This window comes from Alligator mississippiensis, chromosome 1 (assembly GCF_030867095.1).
Source record: "Alligator mississippiensis isolate rAllMis1 chromosome 1, rAllMis1, whole genome shotgun sequence".
NCBI lineage: Eukaryota > Metazoa > Chordata > Crocodylia > Alligatoridae > Alligator > Alligator mississippiensis.
This window is the reverse complement of record NC_081824.1, coordinates 238127286-238140139: the sequence shown is the minus strand read 5'-3', so window position 1 is coordinate 238140139 and position 12854 is coordinate 238127286. Positions and strand designations below refer to the sequence as shown.

The 12854-nt window shown below is 41.8% G+C and overlaps 1 protein-coding gene across 2 annotated transcripts in view; it reads right to left on the bottom strand.

Moving 5' to 3' along the window:
- Positions 1–3436: 3436 nt before the first annotated feature.
- The window catches only part of KPNA1 (karyopherin subunit alpha 1), an 89692-nt gene continuing 80274 nt past the window's right edge, over positions 3437–12854 (bottom strand). For both annotated transcript variants that reach the window (XM_059720321.1, XM_014598217.3), the window contains 3 exons: positions 10708–10835; positions 9886–10064; positions 3437–6406 (listed from right to left, as the gene is read on the bottom strand). In XM_059720321.1, the coding sequence (XP_059576304.1) occupies positions 6219–6406; positions 9886–10064; positions 10708–10835 (495 nt within the window). In that variant the 3' untranslated portion in view covers positions 3437–6218. The remainder of the gene's footprint in view (positions 6407–9885; positions 10065–10707; positions 10836–12854) is intronic.

Sequence of the window (12854 nt, the reverse complement as noted above, 5' to 3'; positions counted from 1 at the left end):
GAGAAGTGGATTCAATTTGTTCTCCTAAAAACTAGGGAGGAGGAAGAATATCCAGTACCCAGAGATCTAAATTAATTCTACATCAGTAGAAGTAGAGAGGAAGAAGAAAGGAGACCCAAAAGACAGGAACAGAAAGACTGCTGACAATAGTTAACAGCTCTGGCTTATAATATCAAATCTGTTCTCTGGGAGGAGGTGGAAGACAGAGGAGGTTGTAAGGAGGCACTTCAAGCATTTGTTTAGGTCTTTTTGTTGCTGGGAACTTCTTCCAAAATAAGTCTCCAGAGCAGCCTGGTTCTCTCTGTAGTTAAAAAAGCTGGAATGCTGGAATGGAGGAGTATTTGCATTAAAGTGGAAGGTTTAGAATGACCTAAAAAACTGGCACTAGCCCATACATTTTCTCTAGGATCCCAATCCCTTCCATCCTTTCATTAAAAAGGCAAAGCCCCATAAAAGGAAGATCCTGGGGTTCACTCTTTGCTTCAGAGGATAGATGGAAGGACTGGAGTTGTTGCCCTTAAGGTCAAATAACTCTTCTCAATAGAATTAGCATCCCTGTTACTTTGTATTCTGGAGTGTATGATCAAGATTGGCATGTGTCCAATTCATTTGGATTATAAACTGACCTCTGTCCAGATGTTCATGGGTCTGTGCCATTTTCCAGTTTGTGAAATATTTTAAACAAATCTAGCTTTCCACTTTATACTTACCCAAATCCCGGATGATCCTAAATTTAAGATGACCTTCCAAATTAGATTCTATACATGAAAAATGTATACATTTGTTATAATTTTCCAAGTAGAAAATCTAATTATTGGAGAATCATCTTTAAATTCATCCCCCCACTGCTGCAGTGGGGAAAGCAATGGAAGGGAGGCAGGTGGTGGGGAGGCAGACTATGGGGTGGGGATGGGCAGGTGGTGGCGGGGATCAAGTAAACTGCCCCCACTTCTTGCCCCCACCCCAATCTCCCTCTTTTGCTGTTTACCCTTGTTCCTGGGCCAAGCTAGGGCTGAAGCACACACATGCTTTGTGCCCCAGGCTGGAGCAGGGACAGAGCCTACCAGCACCAGGGCAAGTGTAGGTAGCAGAGGATGGGGTGGTGGGGGGCAGGAAGGGAGGAAGAGCAGGGTGGTGGTTAGGAGTCACAACTGCTGCCTGCCCACTCCATTTGCTCTCCCCCACCTCATATTTGATTCCAAGATGAGGGGCTTCCCCTCATTGTAAAATGGCGGGGGGGAAACTTATCTTCGAATTGAGTAAATATGATACAATGTTTTCCAACCAACACTTCACTATTCTGCCCCAAAACTTATAAATATTTTACCCTGAGGCTCCAGAGCTTGACAGAAGCTCAATACAAACAGCTCAACCTTTCTTTCCATCTGTTCAGAGGACAGGTCTTTCCATATCATTTCTGAAGCAGCTTAGAGATCATGGATATCATATGCATGCTTCTATGGTGCTTCTAGATGGGTCCCAGAGTATCAAAGCTGGGTCATTTGGCTATCCTTGTCCACTGTTAAATTATCATCTTTTTTGTTTTGTTTTTAACGGGTGTCAGGAAAGAAAAGTAAACTCTGTCTCTCTCATGGGTGGTGAAAGAATCCATGTTTCTTTGAGTTCAGATATATGGTACTCAAATAAGATGGCTTTTTTCCTATTATGATAGCTTCCAAAGACAGTGTTATGAAAAAGCCAACAGTGAAGAGTGAAGAACAAGTTTCTAGCCTAGATAGATCATCTGCTTGATTAGTGTCTGCCCTCCTTCACTCCACCAGGCACGTTAGTTGGCTCCTGTTCTTAGTCAGGATTTCAAGGCCTAAATTCAGACTAACAGAGGGGAGGAGCACAGGAAGTGCTTACAACAGTATTTTAGCTCTACACAGGTCTTTGGGTGGTCTGCACCAGGTTTAAGGGTCATATTTATTCCAGAAAATACAAAACAAATCACCAATATGTTCCAAAGGCAGTAAGTAGCTTCAACAGCTATATCAGGGGTGGGCAATTATTTCAGGCAAAGGGCCGCTTACTGAGTTTTGGTAAGCCAACGAGGCCCGTATGACAGGCAGCTGGGGCAGATAAATATTAATTTTCTAAATTTTTTAGGGGCTCCGTGGGCTGAATGGAATGGCCTAGCGAGCCGCATTTTGCCCACCCCTGAGATATATGCTAATGAAAAACGGATGTCCTCTATACATGGTAGCTAGAGTGGTCCTTACTTTCCCTCCTTTCATGTACTTGAGAGGATGGTAAGAAGTCTTTCTGTCCTACTACCAAAACTGGCAGTGGTGGTAAGGAGGACCCTCAACACCAACTGCTAGTGTGCTGATAGTACCCTGTGCTGGTCCCAAGAGGACAAACCTTGGTATGGTTCAAACTGAGACTGCCAATTCTTATCTTATTACTTGGATTAGCTTTTATAACCCCTGTCCCTCAATGGGTTAGCTGCTTTGTTTTGATCTCATTTACCAACTTTGCTCTGCCAGTAGTGCCCCCTCCTTCTTCCTCCTTCCCTGCCCTTTGTAGTCTAATCACTGTTTTCTATCTAGAAGCTCTGCTTTCTGCAACTCTTTCACATCTGATGAAGCAAGCTGCTGCAATAGGTTTTGTAAGCATCTCTGATTTTGTTAGTTTATACAGTGAAAATCTACCCTGCCTTCTGTCTCAGTGCAAGAAAGAAGTAGGATAGCTAAAGGTCAGATGTGGCCCTAGAACTGCTGTTCTAAGAACCCCCTGAAATTCTGAGCATGACAAATCCAGTGCTAGAAAGTACGCTTCGTACCCCAGTATTGTTGGTGCTGATAGCACAGCAACATTGGTAAGCTCCTTGTCACAAGGAATGTTTTTCAAATTCTCTAATCATTCTCTCATTTTCATTTGAACCCCCTCAATTTTTCAACATCTTTGTTGAACCAATAACATGAAAACTGGACACTGGTGATAAACACAGAGATTACATAACCACCCTACTTCTACTCAAGATTTCCCCAATTAAAACACCTTAAGGCCACATTAGCCCTTTTGGCCAGGGAATCTCACTAGAAGCTCTGGTTCAAGTGACCTGGGGCCCTAAGTTCCAGATCTACTGCTTTCTGGACTAGAGATACCTGATTCTGTAAGCATAGCCTGAATTCTTTTACCTAAGTTACTAGCCTTGCATTTTGTTCTATTGATACATATATATTTTGCTTGCACCCTATTTACTAAGTGATCCAGGTGGCTCTCTGAGCAAACTATTGTCTTCAATATCTATCACTCCCCCTCAACCATTGTATCAGCTGAAAACCTGAATCAACAGACATTTTGTTTTCTTCCAGGTCATTAAGAAAAATGTCAAATACTACAAGAACAATAATTGATCCTTACAAGAACTCACTGGAAACACACACTTGATGATACCCCCTCACAATTAGATTGAGACCTATCAGGTAGCCAGATTTTAATCCATTTAATGTGTACCATATAGATTTGGTTTTGTTCTGATTTTCAGTCAAAATATGATGTGGTACCAGTCAAGTCCCTTAGAGAAGTATAAGTAAAACAACAACACTATTACCTGCATTAACTAAATCAAACATTCCAAGCAAAGATATAAAGTTTAAAGTCTTATACTCAACTGCTCTGGTTTAACATATTCACTGGCAAAAGTAACAAATGCTGGCCAGGCTTTTTACACAGAAAGGCACACCATTCAGTTTAAATGGAGTTTGTTTTAATTCACTCATTTAGAGGCAACTGTCATTATATCCTAGAGGGTGAGAATGCCAATGCACCACATTTTTCACTAGCGTGGGAAAAGAAACACTAATATATATATATACATATATACACACACATGCCTCTGTGTGTGTGTGTGTGTGTGTGTGTGTGTATATATGTATGTATATATACATTTTTGTATATATACACAGAATATACATATATGAATATACAGATTATATACACACACACTTTGGTTAGATTTGTTTACAAAATATGTAGCATTTTTATACCATCCAATAAAAGGTACATGATTTTAAACAAATCTTATAGAAATGACATGTTGTTGGAAATTTACACGTAAAAAAATCCAGCACAAAAAATCCAAGAGCTAAAACAAGATTTTACTACTAAATCAGTGCTTCTATCACTCTTCAATAAAGATAAACACAGTTAGTTGTATGTGATGTAAAGGCAACATTGAGGGTTTTCCTGTTGTTTTTAAATTAACTTCCAAATTTAAACCCTAAAATTTCAAAGAACTGAAGTCCATTTACAGGTCAAGTGCAGTAAACTAAATGTTCCTTCAGCACAAAGCAGCACTAGAGAAAGTAACGTGGAGGGCAGAGGCCAGCAGAGTTAGCTAGGGAGATAGTCAATGGCTGCTGCAATGGCCACACAGGTCAGAATCTCCATCCTGAAGTACAAACACAAAATGAAGATTATATTTAAGTAATGTCCACACAGAACTGATGTTTAGGCTGTGACCTAGCTTCTTGCAGTGGTACATCATGTGATTTTTTTTGAATGGGTATCCTGTGGGTTGTTTTTGCAGTGGCTTGTCAGTGAATGAAGTCACGAGGAAGATCTTACAGACAGTTCTGTCAATAGAATCTACCACAGATGCATGATACTGCAGCAATGGCAACTTTTGAAATGTTTATATTGGGGTAAATAGGTGTGCCAAAGATCCCAAATGTCTTGAAAGAATGTATTCCAATGCAGGAAAGAGCAGATAGCTTGGAAAATCCACTGAATTCACAGAAATAGAATAACGACCTTCAGTGATGTGGCATCTCCCATGTTACATGAAGATTATACTGATGTCATCTTAACTTTAGTGAGAAGTGATTGGCTTTTGCCTTCAGATGCCTGTAATCCAAGGAGGCTGCAGAGCTAAGAACATGCTGCTAGTAAAGGCGCAGTCTACAGCTGCACAGGACAACTGTCATGCATTTAGCAATCCTTAGAGATATAGCTTGTGGGAACCACTTGATCCCAGATGACTTAGCTCGGAACATGTGAGTAGTGAGGTAAAAATGGAAGGGCAGGAATAGGAGAATGCAGGGAAGAATATTCATATTATTTTTAAATGTAGTGTCATTATACTGGTTAAACAAAAGGTTGATCAGCAGGATTCTTTTTTGGGGCTGAACTGGAGGGGAAGCTCTATTGCATGAGGATGAAAACAGTCATGAGAGCTAACTTTACAGTGCCCTCCTTCCAGTGACAGTTTAGCACATTAAGCTATTACATCAAAAGGTATATTACAGAAGAGAAACCTGTTCCAGTCAAGCTGTATAAAAAAGTGAATTATCAGCTTCACAATGCTAAGGATGACCAGATAATTAATTTCCCTATGAAAACAGGGAAGGTACAACTAATAAAGAGACCATTTTGAATCATACAGTATTAGGGATGGGGAGTGGGAGGGCTTAATTTTCTCCATTCAGTTAGGAAAGTTGTTCTGGGGAAGTGATAAGACTGACCTACTCATACATTCTTTATGCATGGAGGGGAAATGAGAAACTATCCATACCTCCAAAGTGGTCTGCAGTCCACTTGGGAACTCAAATTTTGTAAAGGGGGAGCGCCAGTTGTGTTCAGTGTTTCTAATAACTAGATAGCACGTCCATTGGTGCCTGTAATTGCAGGGAATATAGAAGTTGTTCCAATATCTGTGACACATTCTATATGCCTAAAGCCAGGCTGGCACATACAGCGAAGTAATCAGATATGCTGAATGTCAGGATTGAATGCATCTCACAAAGCCATCCAAAGAGGCACCCAAGGAAGAGCATGGAAAAAACTCACCTAGAGAGGGATAGCAAATCTAAGTAACTCCCTGAAATACAGGCACACAACTGCAAATACAAGAGAAAAGGCAGCCTATCTTGGATACCAGGAGTGTAGGGGCTAGTGGAGAAGGGATTGTTCTCCTTGAGTAGGAAAGGGTAGTATCCAAACATACATATAGCTGTCCCAACTCCACAAAGATGGAAGTGGAGAGGTCCAGAGCCTAGAGGCAAACCATTCTGGTCAGCCCTTGCCAAAGGGGCATCTTGCCACAGAGCGCCAAAGGTTTTCCAGATGTGTGTAACAGCATGTGCACAAGGCAAGCAAATGAGCACAGACAGGGTTATGGAAAACATTGAGAGAATCACTCCATGGGTGGGTGGCTTGAGGCTCAAAAAGTAGGACTGACTGGATAGCGGAGCGCACAGCATGGGGGCACCTCAAAGCTGAAAGCCTTCCATGGGAGCCTCGCATTGCTGGAAGATGTACTGCTGCTGGCTGAGATCAACTTGCGGAGCAATGCTGCTATCCTCGTCCTCTGTCCCAAAGTAGTGCTCAATCAGATCAAAAGCCTTCTGATAGATTTCTTGGTTCTCATGGCTCTGCAGGAATTCAATCTTATCAAGACCTACAGAAGGAAGCAGATCACAAGTAATACAGTTTTAGTGAGGCAAACATCTCTCTCCCCCTCTCTTGGCCCACTAGAAATATCTAGTCTATTACAACCTGCCTTCACCTCCAAAAAAACCAGGCTCCATGGCAGAGGTTCCACCCCCACCTGCCCTGGCCAACCCCTGCCCCACCAAACAAAGAAGCAAAAATAGGTCTTATTTTTGGCCAGAGGCTCACAGAAATAAATAGTAGACTACTGTTCGGATTTCTCTGTCAACCTCTTGTTTCCCACTACAAAAGCAAATCAAAAGGAGAAACTATGAGGGTCTGGAGAACAAGGCCTTAAAATCTTTTCATGATTACACTGTGTCAAGGGCATGTTTCTGTTTGACAGACGAGTTAGTATATGTATATAATACAGCTGACCTACTACAAACAGGCTTTTCGCATGCGTAAACAGACATAACAACATAAGACTTGGTAGCCAGGAAGAGATTTTTTTAAAATACTAAGCTGCTGCATTTCAGTGTAAGTAGGTATACTGAAGTAATGAAATCTAGGTTTTGGTGATGGAACTAAGTCATAAGCACTGAATTCTGACAGCCTCCTTGTCTGTAGCCTTTCATTACTGCATGAACCCAAAAGAGATAACTTGGTGACCTTCAGTTTTCTAGTATTATCATCTTAAGAATTATCATTTGGGATAACAATGTGCAGGAGGAAGTTCTGGACTGTCAAATGCCCCGTCTAATCTCCAAATCGTTTTTACTCTCATTTTTAAGTCTGAGCCAGCAGCACTCCTGAAAGTAGTCAGGCTAACCCAAAGCAGGCATTCACTGTGAATCTGGAAAAAGGAATTTCTCATTATTTACCTACCTTGGTGTTTTTACCATGCCCACCACCAAATACTTACATATTATAATAAGAAGAAACCTAACCAAGGAGCTTAGAAAAGACTGCCTCCAATTTCACCTACAAATTGACGAATACCCCGCACTTTTCCCAGTCAGGCTTCAGACCAGGATATGGGGAAAAAAACAGACTGAGGAGGGCATAGATAGAAGGATGACCTCTTGGCTAAGGACAAGGGCCAGATATCCAAATCCATGCTGCTGCATCTTTCTGCAGCATCTGATAGAGCTCGCTGTGGAATCCTATTTATAGCCTTAGAGATACAGCAGGGGCTTAGAGGATTGCACTACCACTACAAACATGGTAGTGCTTCACACTTCTTTCACTTAGAGAAGTAGTATGTTCACCACCTCCTTTACTTTCAAAACTCCTCTCTTGTAGGATTCAGCATTTACTAAGCAGAGGCAGTGAAAGAGCATGAGCTAAAATGCCAGCTGGCAACCAGCATTTGAGATGGGGATGGGTTGCAGCTGAAACCACTCAGAACAGTACTAATATACAAAGAAAGAAAAATGTAAGATACCCTTCAGGTTGGTTTAGTGGGATTAACAGACATATTTGACCTGTATGCAGCAATGCAACTTGGGAGGCAAAATGAGAGAAGTGGGGTACCAGCAATATGAGCACTGGTGGATCCAGGGGGAAGAGTTGTGGTGCAGTTGTATCCCCTTTGGATTTCTGCTCCACCCACATTTTAAAACCAACTACCCAGGAGATGCAGCATTTCTATTCAGGCAGCAGTATGGGAATCAATTCATTTCATGGCTCATAAATGTGCCTGATTCCTGCTACTCTCTCTTCATTCCACAGGTGTTAATGACCCTCTCCTTTTTAATGGTCTTAATGTTCCACTAAATCAAGTTAATCTTTCTTCTGCAATTTTGCTGTCTGTTTGCTATTTCTGGTAATCTCTCTCTTCTACTTCTCAGCCCCAAAGACTGTTTTCAGTTCTAGCTCAAAACCTTATTCAGGTGTAGTAATATTAACTCAAGGAAACATTAATTTAGCTGTGTGAATGATTGACAGGGAAGTATTGGATGCACTGTCAAGATGCTCAAGAAGGCTAGATTTTGTTTTAAAATTATGAATGAGATGTAGATTTAAATATAAATGACTGCAGGACTACCAAAACAACACCTTTGGACTAACACCCCAGTTTTTCTGGAACTGGAGAAAAATATGTACCATGTTATGCGTGATGATGCCCCATACCACCTGCACCAGCTTCTCAAAATCCTAGAGGATGCCAAAATGACAGTGCCAGGGAGCTTGTGTTAACAGCTCCCACCCATGTCTGGGGAGCTTCTACTTAGGCAGCAGCAACCTCTGCATGAGAAGGTAAGTGGCTTGCTTCCCACCCATCTCCAACCCATACCTCCTAATTGTTCAAACCAATCCTATTAGAAATTATTGCCACTGTGAGCAATACCATATTTTACAGACTGTTAAAGAAGACATTAAAGGAGGGTCATCTGCTGGAAGTGGGTTCCAGGTAGAATGACAGTGATCCTTTCAGGTAATGTGACAGAGCTTCTTTTACCTTCTAAGCTATCTAAGGTGTTCATCACCTCGTCCATGAGCTTCACAACAGGATCAAACCCCTAGAAAGACCAGGGTGAGATCTATCCCGTAAGGAAAATCCTCTCTCTGTTTAGATGTTTGACTGAACCAAGTTATAACACCAAACTAGAAGAGGGGATGTCTTCCCAAAACAGATGGAGGAAGCATACCAGGACCTCACTTAAATGTGTCAGTTTCTCAAGTATGACAGGGAGGTAAGCAGACACTGCAGTGCCCAATTGTTCACCCTAAGCAATTCAGCAATTAAGAAAAAGATATCTTGTCCTGCCCAAGCAAAGGCTCATGGTACGTGAGGCCCACAGAATCTTCTACATCTTTCATTATAACCCAGTTGGGCCAAAATTCTCCAGTTACAACAGTGAAACTGGTATGTGGCACAACCTAGCAAATCCACAATGAGCAATCATTTTTCTGAGTTGAGGAAAGCTATTAGAATGGAAAACTAGATATACTGCACAACAGAACCCAAGATGGTTGGATCTGAGCACCAGGTTCCCGCAGTGGAAAGACTGCAGAACCAGAGAACCTAAAGATACACTGAATCTACGTAGTTGTTACTGAAGCATCATGATGTGGTACCAAAGCCTACTAGGATCCCCAAGGGAGAATGACAGAGCTGAACTATGAAATAAGTAAGGCAGGGAGTTCCTGTCTGCGGTATTCAGGCAAATAAGGAAAGAGGGAGATTAAAGTAAATGAGTCCTCTATCTTGTGCTGTACCTATTGAGGAGGAAGAGTACTGAAGTTGAGGGACATTGCCAAAGCTCTTCATAAGCATTAAGTGCTTAAAAAAAAAGTATATGATCAACCTCTACATCAAACATGAGCAGCGCTAACTCAGCAGATGGTGCATGTTGGTGGATGGGCATGGGCATCCTTCAGGGAACAAAAGGGCAGAAAGATGACAAAGAAGTCTAAAGCACCAATCCTGAGCTGCTGTATATTAAAGGGTTCCCAATTACTGCACATCTAACCTGACCTCCACAGATACTTTGTCCTTACCGTATGCTTCTTCAATAAGAGCACAATAAGGATTAATGCCAGCACCACTGCGTCTAGATTCCTGCTCTCCAAGTCTGAGGATGTTCTCTAGACCATTCAGTGCCACCTGAACAATCTTTGAATCCATTACTGTAAGAAGGTCACAGAGTGGTTTGATACATCCCAGTTCTACTAAATACCTGCAAAACACCACATACAACATGGTCAGTAATTTAGATGAGTCATCTGCATACTATATGAAGTTGCATGGCCTAACAGTTTGTGAAGGCCATGCATGTTATGAATCAAAACAACGAGCAGTGAAAGACCATTCCCTTCCTGGTCATCTAGGTGTCCAGATCTGGTGGCTTATATGTTTTTCATCATCTATGTGCCAAAAATGCCACTTATGTAAGGCTAGTATGCTATTCCTGGTGGCATAGCATGTACACAGTTGGCTGTGTAACTATGCAGTCACACAGAGTGGGCATGCATAGTAACAGCCATACCACATATGCACGCCCTTTGTGGGCACATACAGAATTCTCAGATGCCCAGAAAGAGAGTTGGTCAAATCCATGAATGCCAGACCTAGAGTGAGGACCAGAAAGGTAGTAGGTGCATAGATCCATCTCTCTCTCTCTTGTCCCATCGCTCAGTGACTAAGGCACTCCTGGATTCTAGGGCCTCCCACCCAAAGGGGAAATTTAAGAAACTGGGCCTGATTGGACTGTACCTATACTCAAGGTAAAGGCTTTCCAGCTCTTCAGCAACTAGTGTGGTACTTTACACATAAGCATTAAGTTCATTCAAATATTCAGAACAACTTCCATTTCCACCTACTTGATCTGTTCAGCAGAGCCTCCAGATGTTGCATTTGTGATTGCCCATGCTGCTTCTTTTCTTGTCCGAAATTCAGCTGTTTGCAAAATATTTATAAGGGCTGGGAAAATATTGGCATCTATGACTGTCTGCAAAAAGGAATGACACATAAGGTTAAAGCATCAGTTATTAGACGTACAGTTTCTTTGTCCTGAGCTGTCTACTCCAATCTCAGTGCTATGTAAGAAACAATAAAAGATTCCTTCTAAAATTAAATGAAATGAAAGATTCCTTCTATAGGACCACTCGGCAATCTTTAGGCTTACATTCATAACTGCATTTACCATTCAATTCTATGCTGTATGGGGCTCCTGAACATAAAGAAAATCTCCAGAAAAATGAAAACAACAGATTATCTTCTGCAGAACAGGCAAAGCAAGAGATTTTCTATTTAGATACTTAACTATCTGGCACATCAAACTAATGCTAGTCAAAAGACCAGTTTGTAAAAGGTGGTTTTCCCTGGGAAAATGGTCTTTTGCATTAATGGACAAATATTCATAGCTAGAAACCAATTTATTTTCAATATCATGACAGAATATCTGAGATACATACACACAGCTTTTGCAAATGACAGCAGCATCTTATATTTAGTGCAGTGTAATTAAATGCAAGTCCGAACAGAAGTGTTAAAAGCAAACAAAGGCAATTCCTTTTCAACAGTTTTGTAGAGGAGAACAAATGCATGTACTTGGCATAAATAAAAGCTATATTCAGTGCACTGGACAGATGGATGGATGAAGTTCAGTAAATGAGGCAAAAGGTTCAATAGGGCCCCAGCACAATTTATGGCACAATTAGTACCATGACATGTTGGTATACTGCGAGCAATTTTGGGCGCCACACTTCAAGAGGGATGTGGATAACCTGGAGAGGGTCCAGAGAAGGGCCACACGTATGGTTAACGGCTTGCAGGCTAAGCCCTATGAGGAGAGACTAGGGCACCTGGACCTCTTCAGCCTCTGCAAGAGAAGGTTGAGAGGTGACCTTGTGGCTGCCTATAAGTTCATCATGGGGGCACAGAAGGGAATTGGTGAGTATTTATTCACCAAGGCGCCCCCGCGGGTTACGAGAAATAATGGCCATAAGCTAGCAGACAGCAGATTTAGACTAGACATTAGGAAGAACTTCACAGTTCGAGTGGCCAAGGTCTGGAATGGGCTCCCAAGGGAGGTGGTGCTCTCCCCTACCCTGGGGGTCTTCAAGAGGAGGTTAGATAGGCATCTAGCTGGGGTCATCTAGACCCAGCACTCTTTCCTGCCTATGCAGGGGGTCGGACTCGATAATCTATTGAGATCCCCTCCGACCCTAACATCTATGAATCTATGAATGTTCAGCCAATTTATGGCACCATAAAATGGCCAACCAGCCACAAAGATAATATAGAACATCTTTGTGGCTGGTTTGTATGACTTAACTGAATGTGTGGCACATCCTGATAATCAGATGATTGTCAGAATGGGTACTAGGCAGCCCCAGGTCCTGAACCCAACAGTCAGCTGATTGTTGGCATCAGGACAGGGACAGCCCATGTCAGCCTCCTGATGTCAACAGTGGGCTGGTGGACAAGTGGCACAAGGTTCCTGGCCCCTTGATTTCCCCCAGGAATCTTGCAACCCTTGGCCTAGCACTTTAAAGCCAGCACATTTGCTGCCTTGCCTAGTGCTACAAACATCAACTTCTTATATTCTCAAATGTATTATCCTGATTATCCCAATTGTATATAGCACAATATTATAGCTACTTTCACTCCCCTCCTTGATGAGAGTGGCTTAACTGAAGTAGACTTTTATGACTGAATAATTATGTTCCTTGGAAGTCTAGTAAAATATTCTTGAATGTCAAAAAAATTCTTCTCTCAAAGGAGAAAAGTAGAGTCTTTAGAAAAATCTACCTGGTACACCAAAAATGGTGCATGCTACATATTTAACATTCTTCCTGAAGCTATGGTATCTTCAGTCACACACCCCAATTACAAGTCTCTGAAAGATACAAAACCTTGAGATAATGCTGTGATGATAGATTTCTGTTTCAATGGAAAATATTCATCTCCTTAGGACAGGAGAAACTAAGGGTAGAATTCTTTTTCCCTTTGTTATATCTAAATA